Consider the following 18,002-nt stretch of genomic DNA (forward strand, 5'->3'; position numbering starts at 1 on the left):
TTATTACAAGAAAATATCAAATGACTTCATAAAAAGACGGTTTATTTTTTCACAAATACAACTTACTTTCAATACACACTCTCACTTGATAACATGTACTGACTAGAGTTGGCCTAGTAAGTGCGATAACAATTATTTGTATTAATTTCATCATTTAAAAAAAAAAGTGTAATTGTATAGAAGTCTATGCGAAAATGGCTCACTTAATTTATTTCCTCAGAAAACATTCAATCTCTAATTTCAAGTCTTCTTCAATACACCATGATGTGTATTTTGTAAATGAGGATCATATTTAGAGTAAAACAAACAAGAGACAGTGTATGTTTTAGGGCGGTGCTACCTTGTGATTGACAAGCCACTACTAGGGTGACTGTCCAATCATGATAGAGCGTAACAATGCGTATGCCTCCCCAGCTCCACTCTCTTATCCAAATATGGTCCCTCTTGGCAAAAATAAATAAAATGCGAAAGGCAAACCTGGGGTTTCAAAACAGTAGTTCACAAACCAATGGGAGACGTCACGGTGACCATATCTACTGACTGCCTATACGTATTTTGTACTAATGTGTTTTATTAGCCTTGTACAGTACGACAGTTATGTCGCTGTTCCTTTAGTTGGTAGAGACCTCACATGACAACTCCATATTTTGTGCCCTCTCATCAGCATTTTGTCTCACTGTGTTTCTTTCTCTGTAAAACCTCTTCATCTACTTCCTGTTCCTCGTCGGTTGTTCCTTTTTCTTCCACCATTTGTTTTACTTTCTCATCCAGTGTCCCCTGCAAGGCCTCCTTAATGGTTAGGCTTACTGCTCCAGAGTCCCTCTCCACCCCCTGCTCCACTGGCATCTCCGGATGGTGCCTCTGCAAATGTTTGACCACCTGGAACCTCTGTTTGGCTCTGTAGGAGCAGTGACGGCAGCTGAAAGGCTGCTGATTGGTGTGTGAGAGGTAGTGATGTCTGAGACCTGCTGGCCACCGGAAGGCCTTCTGGCACAAGCCGCACGTGTAAGGCCGATCGTCACTGTGTTGGCGCTGGTGGGTTTTCAGGATAAAACTAGTCTTGAAAGCTTTGCCACATTTCTCGCAGACATAGGGCCGCAGGTCGCAGTGCTGTGTGTCCCTGTGAGCACGGAGAGCATCCGCTCGGTTAGTGCGGTAGTCACACTCATCACAGGCGTAAGGCTTGTCCCCTGAAATAGAAAAATAAAAGTTATTCAGCATTAAATGCTCAAAACTAAATCTGTAATCTACACTTACAAAATGGAATTCAAAGAAGTGATTAAAAGACTTGAATACAGGTGAAAATCATGCAACAAAAAATGATAGCAAAGATATTATGTGTTAAAAGTATAGGCTTAAGTTTACTGAACATCATCATGATTTACAGAAATATCCTGCCCTACAATAATAATGTGTTTTTGCGTAAACAAAACAACTGCTGACAGAGCCAATGTGGAATGTTTAAGTAGTTGCATGATTTTCAAAAGTGATTAAGTCATATAACATCAAGCTTTATGTCCTGCTGATACCTGTGTGCTTGGTCATGTGGTACTTCAGCTGAGTCGCCCATTTGCATTTGTAGCCGCACTCTGGACAAAGGTACTTCTTCTCTTCTTGGTGAACCCGCATGTGAAGCTGTGGTAGAAGTTATTATAAAACATAGACAAATTAAAAAAGTATATATCATTTTCACTCTGTTTTGGGAAATACAGTGAATTTCATATTATAGTATAGAGGAATATAATCATTACACAAGGTATATAATGTATATTTTGAGTTAGCAAGAAAATGCTTTTAGTCCCATTTAGAACATGATGTTTTGGAGCTCTTAAGCTTCATGTGGCCACAGTGAGTATTACCACAACAAACATTTCGCCCACCTCTTTTACAGATGAAAGAATATAAGGAACGTTAAATAAAGTATTCGGGCAAAACCTTTTATCACCTATTCTCACGTCATCAACTCAGGACAGAACACCGTTTTAGACCTCTCTCACATTGCCCTAAGGGCTTCTTATACAGCACTTTTATCTTATAAATAACATACTGTAAACGTACCTTCAATCTAGACGGATCAGTACAGGTGTAACTGCACTGCTCACAGCTGTACGGCTTCTCTCCAGTGTGTATGCGAATGTGCCACGTGATCTTCTGCTTGTTTCTTGTTGAATACTCGCAGTCTGTGCATTTGTACAGGCGCTTGCCTCCATGTGAACGGAGGTGCTGCTCTAACACCAGCTGATGCCGACAAGCAAACTGACACGAGCTGCACTTGAGAGGCTTGTCCTCCGGAGATCCGTCCTCGTGTTCGCTCAGAAGGTGTTGTGCCAACAGCTGCCTTGTTTTGGAAGCAAAGGGACACAACTGACACTGATGTGCCAGGTGGCTTCTTTGATGTATCACAAGGCTCTCCTTTGTTTGAAAAGACTCCTTACAGGTGTTGCACTTCACCTGAAGGTGATTGCTCTCTTGGTGAGTCTTCAATGTGACTTCACTTCCACATGTGTAGTCACACTGCTTACATGCAAAACTAACCTGGAGCTGGTGCACACGTTTACAGTGGTTTCTTAATGCAGCCTCTGTACTAAACTGAGCATCACAATGAGTGCAAGCGTGGTGAAGCTCCCCTGTGTGGCACCTGAGATTGTGACGTCTTACATCGTCAAGCGTGTAGCCACTGAAGTCACAGAGTGAGCAGAAGTGTGTCGGCTGCTTGTCGTGGATGCGCATCTTGTGCTGGCGCAATTTGGTCACAGCCCCAAAGGTTTTGTCGCACATATCGCAGCTGTGACGGCCGATTCCTGTGTGAAGAGACTCGTGCTCTTCCAAGCGATAGCGCCTTGTGGTGCTAAAAGGACAAAACCGACATTGGTGGGGTTGTGCGCCTTTGTGTTTGAGCGCAATATGCTGCGTCATGCATCGGTCCTGTTTACAGGTGAAGGTGCACTGCTGACATTGCAAACGTTTAGCACCACCACTCTTCTTTTTGTCATGGGCATACAGGATGTGACGGGTCATAGACAATTGAGATTTGGCTACAAATGAACACATGGCGCATTGGACTTCGTCTGGCTTCAGGCAGCCTCTCTTTTCATGACTGTCTAATGCCCTTTTCTGATTGCACTTAAATGCGCAGCTTGGACAAGAGAAGATTGGATGTTTCTCAGAAACTTTCCCAGTTCTGCCATTGTGGTCTTCCGCCAAGTCCTCTTTTCCTTTGACCAACTTGCTAGAACCCTCATCCTCCACTTCTGGAATGATCTGACTCATGATTTGTCTGCAGGTTGACAGGTGCCGTTCGACTGTTGCAAGCCTGACTGATGAAAAAGTGCACAGCTTGCATTCAAATTTCCCATCTTTTTTAGCTAAAAGGGACTTCGGCAGTTGGACATTTCTTTGTTTGTTACTAGAAAACTTGTTTGAAAGTTTAACTTTCAAAAGCTTTTTTTTCAGAATTGTGCTTTGCTGCTGTCCTGATTCACTGGATGAATCTTCTTGTTCTTGCTGATCAAATTCCTGATCGCTTGAATCCGAGGAAAGACTATTTTGCGAAGATAGAAGCTCTGTCTGATTGGAATTTGTTTCCTCATCTAGTTTTTTGGATCCTTCCTGGCCTAGAGTAGAGTTGTCTTCTGCTTTATTTGAATTTCCTACAAATGTCCTTGTTTTTCGTGGAATGGCTGGGCACTTCTTTGCAAGGTGACTTTCAAGGCCTCGCCTCTGTTTAAACTGTGCACCACAGGCTTGGCATTTGTGTCCCTTTATCCTACCTTTACACAAAGCTTGGCAGTGGTACTTCAAAGCGGTCTCCTTACTGGTTACATAAGAGCATTTGTCGCAACGATAAACGTCTTCAGTTGGCACAACAAGCATCTGCACCCGTCCCTCAAGAACCATGGCCTCTGCCTGGTCCTTGTCGTGCTTCTTCATAGCTTTTAGACGGATCTCAGATTCTAATGGCTGATTTTGTTCAGCTGGATACGTGGAACTCATTGGTCCACCTTCATTCTCCACCTCAGGTGTTTGACACCCCCCAGGTTCAACTGGTTGACTGCTATCATTCTCGTCTAAGTCACTTTGTTCACATTCTGCATCTGCCATAGCTACATTGTCTTCCTCTGAGGAAGATGTAGAGACGTATGCTTTCTCTTGGGATGTGTCAGAGACATTGGAGTTTAAATTGGACAAGCTTGGGGTTTTCTTTGCACAACTGTCTTCTTGATTTTGCAAAGAGGGGTTCTGATAGTCAGCCGTTGAGAGTGTTGTTAAAACAAGAGTACAGTACTCCTCAGGATCGTTCCCAGATGGAGGATCGTCTGAAACACCTTCATTGACAACCTTTCGAGAAACAACATCGAAAACATCCACAGAATGCACAGTTTGTCTACCAACTACGGATTCTTTGTGATCTGCTGAGTTAGGAATATTGGATTGTTCTGTTTCAGAAGGTGGATGTCCTTCAGAGGTGGATGGTTCAGACTGCTCATTGGCTGTTGAGGGTTTATTGTAAAAGTCCTGCAAGAACTCGGTAGAATTCCTCTCCTTCTCCTTTGCAGCGTAGTTCTCCAGCCATGCTTTGTCCCCAGGCACGTATCCATGAGCTTTCCTCTTGTGCAGGAAGAGGCTGATGCTACTGAAGGAGGAATAGAAGCAGAGCGCACAGCGGAACTCTTTCAGCTTGGTGTGTTTGCAGTTCTCATGGTTCTGAAGGGCTTGCCTGTAGCAGGTAGTGTATGTGCAGTACTTGCACTTATAGACGGATGGCTGTTTCTCCTCTCCAGAGTGTTTGGCCAACATGTGATTGCGAAGCTCATATTTGCGCTTGCAGGCATAAGCACAGATCTCACACATGAGTGATTTGGCCTGATGTCGTAACTTGTGGCTATTGAGCTGATCCATGCGGTGACAACGGTAGGAGCACTGGTCACACTGATACCTAGGACAGCAGACAGGAAGATTAGTCATATCAATATTTATACTAACCCCTTACCCATTTTATATCACCACCTTCCCTATGTTATATACAGAGCAGAGACATCTACAACTACACATTACTAATAAATAGAACAGATAATATCAGTAATTCCCAAGGTAGTGTGCGGGTGGGCCAAGGGAGCGGCAAAATATGTTCATTTATATTTTTTTACTGTACATTTTTCAATTGAGTTCGACCAATTTTTTCAAAATGGACGAAATAAGCAACAAATCACTGTATAGAAAAATCTGTTAAACAATGTCTATCTGCTTTAATCTTAATGTTTTGTTAATTATGTGTACCCAGCAGTGTATTAATAATACCAAGATGAAAACACAACTAACATTTATATGACAAACAACTGAAGTATTTACCTGAGGTCTCCAGCATGTTTCCTCATATGGACATTCAGATAGTGTTTCCATTTAGTGACGTATCCACATTCGGCGCACATAAAGTTCTTGTCTTCTGAGTGAGTGAGCATATGTTTAGAGAGGTAGGACTCGTCTCTGCACCTGAAGTCACACTGGCTACACTTGTGGGGCTTCTCACCTGTAACACAAAAAAAGAACAAATCAGAATATGTTGCGCCAAAGTTATTAAAGCTAACCAAACAACATAGCTTAAAATGTAATTATTGTATCTTACCACTGTGCATCAGCATGTGTCTCTTCAAGCCCCTTTTATGCGAGGTCACGTAGCTGCACTGAGAGCAGCGATGGATCTTCTCGTTGGCGTGCAAATGTCCAACGTGCTGCTCAAACTCCACGGGGTTGAATGTGACGAAGGAGCAAAAGTCACAGCAAAGCCGGTCGTTTCCTGGGTGACCGTTCCTCTGGTGCTGGAGGAAGACAGTCTTATTGGAACAAGAGAAGTCACACTGTGAGCAGTGGTAGGCCAGGTGCGTCCGATAATGAGCCTCCATGCCTGTGTCACTTTGAAAGATGGCACCACAGGCGTGATGACGACACTCTACAACCTTGACTCCGTGCACCTCGGCAGAGTGTTTAAGAAGGTCTTTGGGCGAAGAGCTCTGGAAAGAACACCCCTCTTGGAAGCAGGCCACTGGCTTGCTGTCTGATAGGATGTTGTGTGTCTTCATGTGGGCCTTGAGCACCCTGCTCTGGTGAAAGCGCTGACTACAGGTGGGGCAGGGATAGCTGTCACTCACGCCTTCTGCCTCGTCAGCATGCACGCTGGCAAGGTGGCGCCGGATTGCATTCCGCTCCACTGCAGAATATTCACACAAGTGGCAACGGTGAAGCTTCTCACCTGCCTCACGGAGTCGATGTATGCGAAGCTTGCTCTTGCTGGTGAAGTAACGCTTGCAGGTGGGACACTGGAGGCTGGGGTCAGGAAAGTGTAAATGCAGGTGCTCCTGCAGGTGGGAGCGCATCTTGAAGCAGCGACGACACTTGGGGCAGGTGTGGGTGCGATAGGTGCGCTCTGATCCCTCCGCAAGGTACTCTGAGGGAAAAGGACATATGGAATTCATTTTGACAGTGACACAGTTTGTGATAAAAGCAAGGATGAAACAAAAATGTAAACTTGAGGGCTGGACACCTAAACAGTGAGCTGAAATTGAATTAAAAGCTCTGTAAAGCCTGTGCTCTGTGGGTCCTTCGCACCGATCAATTCCTTCAAAACTGTTTTCACATCATCATTGGAAATATTGATACAAGTATTGATAATAGCTGCTTAATGTAGATACACTATCAAATCAAATCAAGTTTTATTTATATAGCACATTTAAAAACAATTTTTGGTCGACCCAAAATGCTGTACATGTAATAAAAACACTTTACTACAATCACAATAAAAGACAATAATTTACAACAGAAATATAAAAAACAAAAACACAGGGAGATGTCAGGAGTCGTGCTCCGCTCTGACTAGAAGGCCAGAGAGAAGAAGTGTGTCTTTAGTGAGGATTTAAAAACCCCTAGGGTCTGGGCCGACCTCACATGGAGGGGCAGAGTGTTCCAGAGCCTATAGGGCCAGCTGCTGCGAAGGCTCGGTGCCCTCGGGTTTTGAGCCTGGTCTTGGGCACTATCAGCAGCAGCTGGTCAGCCGACCTTAAAGCTCTGGCTGGGGTGTAGCGATGGAGGAGTTCGGCTATATAGGCCGGAGCCAGCCCATTTAGTGCTTTAAAAACAAATAAAAGGAGTTTAAAACGATATAGCTTTACGTATGAGGACATTTCTTCTTAGCATGGGCTTTAGTTGCCTATATCAAATCCATTATTGAAAGGGGCATTAAATTAAGCATACAGCCGTAGAGGCGCCATTAACAACAATTCTAATAGAATGGGTAATAGGGTCCTGCTGAATGTGCCCCTGTCGGCCGACAATGCTATTGGACTTTGCTATTTGGAGCATTAATCACTCTTCACTATATATAATAACTACAATATCAACTACTCACTATGAAATATGAAGCCGTTTGGTGTGCGTACCTTTGGATGGAGGTGCTTCAGCGTCCACTGCTGAAGGTTTGTCTCTTTTCACTGCTTTTCTCACTCTTTTCCTATTTTGCCTTTGCCTCTCAGACTGTTCTTTATTCATGTCGTCTGGTATTGATGATTCATAAGATGGGTCGGATATCAGTTTCCTTTTTGACCTGCTTGACATTTGGGGCTTGTGGCTTTCTTTAGTGCATACAGTAGTGGCTGAAGTGTCTTTACCTGTGGACAGATGTGCCAAAATGGTGAAAATCTACATCTCAGTGACACAGTCGTAGAATTATGGCCAACAAACCCATACATGTGCTATTTTTTAAAACCAAGCACATGTTAAAGGTGGGGTAGGTAAGTTTGAGAAACCGGCTCGAGATCGCTAGAATTTGAAAATACACAACCGGAGAAAATCTGCCACTTCCTTATAGAGCCCCTCCTCCAACACACACGAACGCGCACATGACCAATGAGGGCACGAGATAAGTTTGTGCACAGATGGAAGACTGACAGGCAGGTAGGCCATCCAGTTATTTTAGCCGGGCCGGTTAAAATGATTGGTCGTACTTTTTACAGTACTACGGCTTCCACAGATGACATTTTTTTATGGATTTTTTGTCAAAGCACTTAAGATATTCATTGCTATCGGGATGTTAAGAGCATTCCATGGAATATAACAAAAAGTGTATCTCGAGCCGGTTTCTCAAACTTACCTACCCCACCTTTAATAGAAAGAAGGACAACATTTTTCATTTTTGTAACATAACACCAATTCTTTATAGTGTCTGTGTTTACCTTGAGCGTTAGGTGGGAAATGCTCCAAGAGGTGGTTCCTCAGGTCTTTTAAATTGAACGTTACAAACTGACACTGAAAGCAGCCGAAGGGCATGTGGCCCTGCAAGTGTCTCTCCATCTCCTCATGTGTGAGGAATGAATATTTGCAAGCCTTGAATGTGCAAGGAATAAGAGATAGACCATGGTGGGCTTGATATTCCTGACGTCCTGTGTTGCTGAAGTGGCAGCCTTGTTCACTGCAGGGGAGGGGGCCTTCAGGGTCATGTTGTCCACTGTGGATGCTTTTGAAGTGGCGTCTCAAGACACCTGGCTTGGAAAAGACCTCACTGCACTGAGAACACTTGTAGTTCCCCAATGGTTTTTTGCTGGATGGACTACATGTTTCAACTCGATTAGATTCCACGGTGTCCATTTTATCTGAAATAACAGTACAGAATATAGTTTTGGTAGATTTTGAAACAAAGAAGACACACATTTGTAACAGATCAATCTAAAATCATTATAAAGTGCACACTATAATCATATAGGTGAAAGCGGTTTTTAGATTTCCAATTTCAAGCAAATCTTTATTTATTCAGTGCCAAAATGAGTAGAATGGTAGAAACACAGTGGTTCTGTGAGGATTATATATGCATTCTAAGCACTTAATGGCTTGTAATATTATACATAATACTAAAATCTAGCACATACTATACAAAGTATAAAATGACAGGGTGTTCAATTGGGATTCATGTGGAATTTTCACAACCACACTTGTGTCAGTTATCATAGGACCTATCATTTCAGTACAATCTAGCTCCAATAAGAGCTGCAGATAGGTGTAGATGGCGTGGATGGTCCGAAGGAACAATGGCTCTATTATATATATATATATATTTTTTTTTTTCAAATGCAACATTAGGGCCTACTCATGCAATCAGAAACATATCTCAGATTTCCAATATTTGTACAGTTATTTAAAGGTGGGGTAGGTAAGTTTGAGAAACCGGCTCGAGATACACTTTTTGTTATATTCCACGGAATGCTCTTAACATCCCGATAGCAATGAATATCTTAAGTGCTTTGACCAAAAATCCATAAAAAAAATTAATCTGTGGAAGCCGTAGTACTGTAAAAAGCACGACCAATCATTTTAGCCGGCCCGGCTAAAATAACTGGATGGCCTACCTGCCTGTCAGCCTTCCATCTGTGCACAAGCTTATCTCGTGCCCTCATTGGTCATGTGCGCGTTCGTGTGTGTTGGAGGAGGGGCTCCATAAGGAAGTAGCAGATTTTTTCCAGCTGTGTATTTTCACATTTTAGCGCACTCGAGTTGGTTTCTCCAAAATTACCTACCCCACCTTTAAGGTTAAAGTTCACACCCGTTAAATTATTTGAAGTCCCATAAGACAATAAACCATATAGCCTACCTTTTTGGCATTTAATTTATAGTCAACACCAATATCTTTTCTGTGACCTAAGATTTTCATCGTCATAACTACACTGTAGCTATGTTCGTATGACAAAATAAAAACCTTGAACCTTGAATGTGTTAAACTAAACTGTGCAATTACAGTATCTACAGTGACGTATAACTTATAAGCTTATAACTTATAAGACGATTAATTGTGAGCAGTGGTGTAAAGAAACTAAGTAGATTTTTGGAGAAACCAGCTCGAGTGTGCTAGAATTTGAAAATACACAGCCGGAAAAAATCTCCCACTTCCTTACAGAGCCCCTCCTCTAACACACACGAACGCGCACATGACCAATGAGGGCACGAGATAAGTTTGTGCACAGATGGAAGGCTGACAGGCAGGTAGGCCATCCAGTTATTTTAGCCGGGCCGGCTAAAATGATTGGTCGTGCTTTTTACAGTACTACGGCTTCCACAGATGACATTTTTTTATGGATTTTTTGTCAAAGCACTTAAGATATTCATTGCTATCGGGATGTTAAGAGCATTCCATGTAATATAACAAAAAGTGTATCTCGAGCCGGTTTCTCAAACTTACCTACCCCACCTTTAAGTACAATTTTGAGGGTATTTCTACACCACTACCATTCAGAGGTAAATACCTTTACCAGCTTTGATAACACTTGACTTTAATGCATACATAATTATAAAACATATCATATATATTATTCTGAAATGGACCAATCTGCATAATAAGTACTTTTGGTGCTTGTATATTGATTATACTATATTGACTATGATTTTGTATTTTACTCGAGTAACATTTTGAATGGAAGTATTTTACTTGTAACACTGCTGAGTATTCCTACACTGTGGTTCTTCTAAGATCTGAGTACTTCTTTCCCCCTCTGATTGTCAGTTCATTATCTACAAAATGCCACTACATGGTAAGACATTGAATCGTTATTTTCTTTCCAAACTGAATGGGAACCTACTGCCTGGGTTTCCGCGGTCCATTCTATCTGGCAAACACAACATCCACCTTTACCAGCCAACAGCATCCAGCTCGTGAAACCCATCTGAGTGTTAGTTAGGAACGTGTCCTCCTTAATACTGAGAGGTAGTAACCTAAATATCACTTACTTCTTTATGATGGTAGAAAGTGGTAATAATACGGTAACAACATCGCAGTTAACGTTAGCTAAGCTATCCTTAGTTAGCCTCTTGGTCGCAAACTGCTAATTTCTTAGTTACTACGAGCAACTCATTGTCCTGTAGGGTCGGTAAAGCTACAGAAAAATGCACAAACTATGTTATTTATGGTCATATTTATCTTAGTCACAATAGCTTGCGTGCAACATTATTTTAAGATAACACTAACAGGGACACGGAATGAATGTTCGAAGGCAAGCGAGCAGTCGGAACTATATTTGCCGAACACAGGAAGTGTAGTAGAGGTCGCATTCATTCAAGTAGCTACGCATGTGGATTTTAGTTGGCTGTTTACACTTAAACCATAGCCTTTAAAACGGCAGTATGAGATAAAGACAAATAAGGCAAGTCAGTAAGATGTTAGCTTATTATTTATTTATATATGACCGAATTTATCATTAGAAAATAGCATCAATTGGTATTTCTTTTATAATATTTCCATTTTGGGCATCAGGTCTTCAGCTACTCTCAGATGTATATCATACTATCAGTGTAGTCTCTGGATTGTCATCAAATGAGTTTGTCACACAGATCAGATGAGTTTGCACTTTGCCTGAAGGTGTGTGCTTATAAAAGGTTTTAAAACTACTATAGAGTGTGGTTCCACTGGGGCTGTGCAGACATCAGCATCATGCCCCTGTCAGACTTTCTGGACGGCCTGAAGGACAACCCTTACTTCGGGGCTGGGTTCGGACTGGTGGGGATTGGGACAGCCATGGCAGTGGCCAGGAAAAGCGCCCAGGTTGGGATGATCTTCTTCCGCAGGAACTACATGATCACTCTGGAGGTCCCCAGCAGGGATAAGAGCTACCACTGGCTGCTGAGCTGGATCACCAAACACGCCAAGCACACCCAACACCTGAGCGTGGAGACCTCCTACCTGGCCCATGAGAGCGGACGGGTTCACACGCAGTTTGACTTCCACCCGAGCCCCGGGAACCACATCATCTGGTCAGAAGAGTCCTCTTAATATACCTCCTTTAAGTCAACTTTATATGGAAGCCCTGAGAGGCAAATTAGAAAAACACCTGGTGATGTATTTAGTAATTACTTTCTTTAATTAGTTTTCTCTCCCGTCTTTATTAAATCATGATTAACAGGCTAATACAAGGGTTTGCCAGGTTAATCACTCTAATATGTATCTGAATAGTTTTTTTTAATCTGTGAAACAGGTTGGGGGGATTTATTTTAACCAGGATTTATTTTCTAAATAAAAATTTTTGTCTTTCTTTTAAAATAAACATGTGGAATGGGTAAAAAAAAAGTAAGGCAGGTGTCATTTTTGTGTTGATGTAATACCTAATCAGACCACTAGAGGCTGAAGTGCACCACTTCCCCATGTTCAAATAAGACTAAAACACAAGATACAAAAAACATACCGTTTTTTGTGTGTTAGAAAGTTTTATAAAATTACTCTCTTGTCTTTATTTTCACTTTGAAATGTTCTGCCATTATGGAAAACATGAATGCTTTTAGTCTGTTAGAAAATAGGGTTCTGGTGTATTTCAGTGTCTTGTGGCAATTTGTTTTCTCAACCTATTCCACGGATGAAAACAATTAAGGAAGTTCATTCAGACAACTCGCGTGTTTCTTGAACATGTTTATTAGAAGCAACATATAGTTGAGTTTGGCGACTAGGCTCGGGCCTCATCACTCCACAGATATACATAGCACGATGAGTGATGATTAAATAACTAACCCCCCCGAGCCTACAGGTGGAAGCTGGGGTGGTGGTGGGGCAGGCAAGCAGCAGCGATGTGGAAGTAGCTGCAGCAATAGCAGCAGCAAGCAATGCATAGAGAGATATCTGGCAGGTTAAATAGAGCGGCATATTAAGGAGACTCCGTTTGGTTGGTTGTAGAGTGGCAAGGGGCATTATGTATGAATGCAGCATAAGTGCTCGAGTTGACTGCCTGAACTAGCTCGCAGGCTTCGCCCCATTTATAAGAAAAAAAGAAACTAACAAAACTTTTTCTGATCATAAATACAGGAGAGAAAATAATTGAAATCAGACTTACAGTAGAAAAGTGTTTCACCAGTGTTTTTTTTCTCACTTTCCTATCAGGGCTTCCATAACTTCAGCATGATACCAATATACTTAAACTGATAACCATTTTTACAGCTTTAATTCCGTTTCTATGGCTTCTCTCTATCAACATTACATCCTCTAACACTGTCAGGTATTGTCTTCTGCAGGTACGGCAGGAAGTGGATCAGGGTGGAGAGGACCAGGGAGAAGCAGATGGTGGATCTGCACACCGGCACCCCGTGGGAGTCTGTAACCTTCACTGCTTTAGGCAGGGACAGACAAATCTTCTTTAACATCCTACAAGAAGGTAAAGGTGTACGCAGCTCTGCAGTGTGTGCATATAACAGAGATGCAGAATACTAGGTTTGTGTTGTGTCTCTTTTCCATTTGGAGGTGATTCAGTGCAGTTGTCTACAGTGGCGACTCGTCATTAGGGGCAGGTGCACAGCCCCACCTAGTGTCAGCAGAAAGTAATGAAAATAATAATTCCAAAAATATGCAAAAATAAATACATGTTAAAATATATTTTAAGATCATGTTTAGTCATCTGATTCGTCTGAACATTGATGTTTTAGTCTATGTTCTTCCAATTAGTGTCCACAGTGTGCCTATTGAGCCGTGTTGAGCGATGTGGGGCAAGCCCCTCTCTCTGCTGTAGAAATGAATGGGTGGGTCTAAGCATGCTCAGAGTATTTTTGTATGTGCTGCAAAAAAATAATCACAGCAAAGTGCTGGCAACCCCACCAAAACGTAATCTCATAGTTCAGAGCTGATAAAGTACATGTGCCGCGAAAAGTGTAGATGTGAAGAGGAGACGAGAGAGAGCAGCGTATAGCGATTAAAATCAGTAAAACAGAAAGAAATTGAATGAAGTTGACCATCTACTTCAGCTTTGTTAAGTTCATTTTATGTATCTTTTGTTGATCTTCTGTGTTTTGCCTATAGGCTATTGCTCTGCTGGATCGATTGATATTGTGACCTCGGTGATGAGTGTCTGTGTTTTCCTTATATATAACCATGGATAGCCTACAGCTATTTTTAGTTTATGCGTTTAAAAAAGCACCAGAAGCTTATATATACACATCTAAGTTGTTTGTGCCCCACCACTTTTGTACATATAAAAACGCCACTGGTTGTCTATCATGTTTTGCAGCGAGGGAATTGGCCATGAAGCAGGAAGAGGGACGGACAGTGATGTACACAGCCATGGGCGCCGAGTGGAGGCCATTTGGGTTTCCACGGCGACGCCGACCCCTCAGCTCTGTGGTGCTGAAGGAGGCTGTGGCCGAACGGATCGTAGACGATGTGAAGGAGTTCATCGGAAACCCCAAGTGGTACACAGACAGAGGTGGGATATTCACTCAGTGCTTATGGAAGCAGTGTTTGAGTGATTTATCTTTATGTTGCCTGGTTATATAATTCATGGTTTCTTTCATTGTTGTGTCTATAAAGTCCTTCTTGTTCGGGCAACATTTAAGAGTCTTGTTATGCAAGTTCAGTTTCCTATATGCACTTGAATGCATCAACTGAGCAGAGTTTTTAAAACAGAGGATCTTCATTCATTCACTGAATGAATTATATAAAAAGATGATTAAGTTAATTAATTACAATTTCCAAGTTTGTAGAAATTATTTTTCATCCTAAATATTTGTTATGTTTTGCATCTATTGCAACAAATATATTAAGTTTTTAAATAGAAAAAACATTTATTAAACAGAAAGAGCATTTTAATTTTGAGTTTTTTCATTTTTGTGTCAATGCAGGATTTTTTTAATGCTCCGTTGTTTATCACATTAAAGTTATGAATATATTGTCACAACATTCAAAAGCGAATGTATCATTATGTTCTTTCTAATTTTACATGTTTTTGAAAAAAAGTTTAAAAAACGAATTTACCTTTACTGTGTTCTGTAAGATCATGCTTCTATAATAAATGTTCTCTTTGCAGGCATCCCCTACAGAAGAGGATATCTGCTGTACGGCCCCCCAGGGTGTGGGAAGAGCAGCTTTATGTGAGTGTGCTTTGGATTCCCACCCTTCCTGCTTAGAGTCTGTGACTTTGAAGGCTGTGTTGAGTACTTCAATTCTCCCCTCCACCTTTTCGCCCTTCACATTGCAGCACGGCGCTGGCTGGAGAGCTGGGCTACAGCATCTGTCTGATGAGTCTGAGCGACCGCAGCCTGTCAGACGACCGGCTGAACCACCTGCTGAGCGTGGCCCCCCAGCAGAGCATCATCCTGCTGGAGGACGTCGACGCAGCCTTCGTTAGCCGAGACCTGCTGCCCACTGAGAGTAAGCAGCTGGGAGGGACCTGGGGTCTGTTTGTTTGTAGGAAACAACGGTAACATAAAGAAGAGCATAATAGAAGGAATTATGTACATGTCTTAAAAACTAAATCAGAAAATAAATATTCGCCATGTTTCTAGGAATATAATGTGATATATATCAGGCTATGAACAATATATGAACAAAGCCCTCTATAAAAAGTTTCTGAATAAACATAGTAATTAGACTGGAAAGTGTGTGTGTACTGAATTGGAGATATCTGCTGTGGAAAAACTCATTTAGTAAAAACAGCCACTGAAGATATGTATTGTAAAATTCCATTCATTATGCAAGACACTATAGTATAAAGAGGTTTAAATAACTACCGACTGACGGCAAATTGAAAAGCTGAGGTTGACAGACTGTCTTTGTGTTTCATATTTTTGAATCCCTTTCCTCTCCTCCTGCAGACCCTCTGGCCTACCAGGGGATGGGCAGACTGACCTTCAGCGGCCTGCTCAACTCTCTGGACGGAGTGGCTTCCTCTGAGGCCAGAATCGTTTTTATGACCACCAACTTCATTGACAGGTACTGTTGGATTAACATTTGTTAACACTATACCTGGGAAACAAGGGTTGGTGTCCAAGCCAAAAAACAACAACCAGGACAACATCTCTATCACTTAGATCAAAATGAGTGCCATCGATTGATTACAAAATGTAATTGCGTCATTAACCATGATTAATCACAAGTTCAAAATACTAGTATTTACTAGTAGATAAAACATGTACATGTGGTTTTGTTATAAAGAAATAATGACAAACCGGTGAGCAAAATCAGACGTTTTTTTACTTTATTAAAACATGATTTTCTTTTTAAATATTGGCATGTACTCCGATTATTTTCCCGACATTTAGCTGAAGCATCGACTATGCCGCTATCACAGAGGGCCGCTTTATAATATGTGCTACACAGGGCATATTATCTCTGCTGCTATCCTACTCCAAACCATTTGTCTTCCTTGGAGCTTGGGTGATTCACTTTGACAGCCCTAAAATCAAATGGCAGAGAAAATAACTTCTGTTTTTATCTTTAATGCAAATAAACCCATGGTTTTGACGTCCACAAAGACCCCCCTAAGGAACAACTGTTCAGCAGCTATTTGGTCATTAACCTTTACAAAACGACTCCAAGGTCAGATCTACCAATTGTCAAAACTTGTAAATACTATAAAAAACTAAAACCAAATTGGAAATACTATTTAAAAATAAGTAGAACATGAATTAAGAAAAAAAACTACGAAGTGGTTGACATTTCTATGAATTGATCTAAAAGAAAACAAACGGAAAGCTGCTCCATTAAATATTTCTTTTGTGATGTGACTTGTGTGTGAATGCTTAAGTCTACTGGATGTATAAACAACAGTTTGCTAACACATAGAGTCTAGACACTACAGCTTTACAAGGTTAAAGAATGTGCTTCTAGCTTTCATATGCTACCCTCTTGTGGCTAAAATATATACAAAAGCAGCTTTACAATATTTAAACTGGTTTGAAGTAATATATACTATAACAACTAACCAGCAACATCATTTTTTTTCAAAATGGACAGTACAAGTTTCATGTCGCTACCTAAGAATACGTTCTTTGACATCCCTGGTGAGTTTGGCCCAGTATTTTCTGTGACGTTCACTGCCACTCTCTGCAGGTTGGACCCGGCGCTGATCCGGCCCGGCCGTGTGGATCTGAAGCAGTACATCGGGAACTGCACCCACGGGCAGCTCACTCAGATGTTCTGGAGGTTCTACCCGGAGGAGCCTGCCTCTGAAGCGGACCGCTTTGCAGAGCAGGCGCTGGCCGTGCACTCTGAGATCAGCGCCGCTCAGGTGCAGGGACACTTCCTGCTGCACAAAATGGACCCCGCAGGATCTATAGACAATGTTGCCCAGATGAAATAATGACAGAGGACTGCACAGTGTTTGGAGAGTGATTACTGAATAAAGAGAAATGTGAAAAACACTGTTTTTACACTTCTATCTAGTTTATGGAATTTATAAGTAATTGTATGTGATTTATAACGAATACATTAGTTTTCACTGCATTCCATCACATGAATGGCACATACTTTCCCTAGAGCTCAACAGGAAGTAAGGTTTAAAGAACTTTCTTAATCTTGAAAAACATTTGTTTAATCTCTCCTCATCTTGTAACCAGCAGACCATGGTTGCGGTCGAATAGTCCATTTAGCTTAGGAACCTTCCTAACGGAGTGAAATTACCCGGAAGTCCCTCAGTGGCAGCCATGATAAGAGCCGTTAGAATTCTCTAGATGATAGGAAAGGAGGTTTTAAACTTCCTTTATAACCTCCTTTAGCTTAGGAACCACTGAACCTCCCTTTACGAAAGGAGAGGAGAAAATGCTGCCCCACAATGCCTTGCGGCCGCAGCATTTGCCGTTACACAACAGTCGGCCATTCACGGAAACAACCGATTATGACCGAGAAATGATATCATGAAAGTTACGGTGCTTATTAAAGGTGGGGTAGGTAAGTTTGAGAAACCGGCTCGAGATCGCTAGAATTTGAAAATACACAACCGGAGAAAATCTGCCACTTCCTTACAGAGCCCCTCCTCCAACACACACGAACGCGCACATGACCAATGAGGGCACGAGATAAGTTTGTGCACAGATGGAAGGCTGACAGGCAGGTAGGCCATCCAGTTATTTTAGCCAGCCGGCTAAAATGATTGGACGTGCTTTTTACAGTACTACGGCTTTCACAGATGACATTTTTTTATGGATTTTTTGTCAAAGCACTTAAGATATTCATTGCTATCGGGATGTTAAGAGCATTCCATGGAATATAACAAAAAGTGTAT

The 18,002-nt window shown here is 41.7% G+C and overlaps 2 protein-coding genes across 4 annotated transcripts; one reads left to right on the plus strand and one right to left on the minus strand.

Moving 5' to 3' along the window:
* Window positions 1-17: 17 nt before the first annotated feature.
* Window positions 18-11,442, minus strand: znf142 (zinc finger protein 142). 3 transcript variants are annotated; one of them, XM_034134281.1, is made up of 8 exons: window positions 10,762-11,442; window positions 8,223-8,639; window positions 7,431-7,658; window positions 5,624-6,442; window positions 5,350-5,527; window positions 2,059-4,936; window positions 1,530-1,635; window positions 18-1,190 (listed from the first exon to the last, which is right to left on the minus strand). In XM_034134281.1, exons 2-8 carry the CDS (start codon window positions 8,632-8,634, stop codon window positions 661-663), a joined length of 5,151 nt encoding a protein of 1,716 aa, XP_033990172.1. In that variant the 5' UTR covers window positions 8,635-8,639; window positions 10,762-11,442; the 3' UTR covers window positions 18-660. The 3 variants fall into 3 exon arrangements, with proteins under 3 accessions (XP_033990172.1, XP_033990171.1, XP_033990173.1); XM_034134280.1 differs by having other exon boundaries at window positions 10,614-11,442; XM_034134282.1 differs by lacking the exon at window positions 7,431-7,658 and having other exon boundaries at window positions 10,614-11,442.
* A 19-nt stretch (window positions 11,443-11,461) lies between these two features.
* Window positions 11,462-17,142, plus strand: LOC117485662 (mitochondrial chaperone BCS1). Its single transcript, XM_034134288.1, has 7 exons — window positions 11,462-11,781; window positions 13,027-13,166; window positions 14,013-14,207; window positions 14,808-14,871; window positions 14,979-15,151; window positions 15,595-15,712; window positions 16,832-17,142. Exons 1-7 carry the CDS (start codon window positions 11,462-11,464, stop codon window positions 17,079-17,081), a joined length of 1,260 nt encoding a protein of 419 aa, XP_033990179.1. The 3' UTR covers window positions 17,082-17,142.
* The last annotated feature ends 860 nt before the right edge of the window (window positions 17,143-18,002 follow it).

Source organism: Trematomus bernacchii, unplaced genomic scaffold (genome assembly GCF_902827165.1).
Source record: "Trematomus bernacchii unplaced genomic scaffold, fTreBer1.1, whole genome shotgun sequence".
Taxonomy (NCBI): domain Eukaryota; kingdom Metazoa; phylum Chordata; class Actinopteri; order Perciformes; family Nototheniidae; genus Trematomus; species Trematomus bernacchii.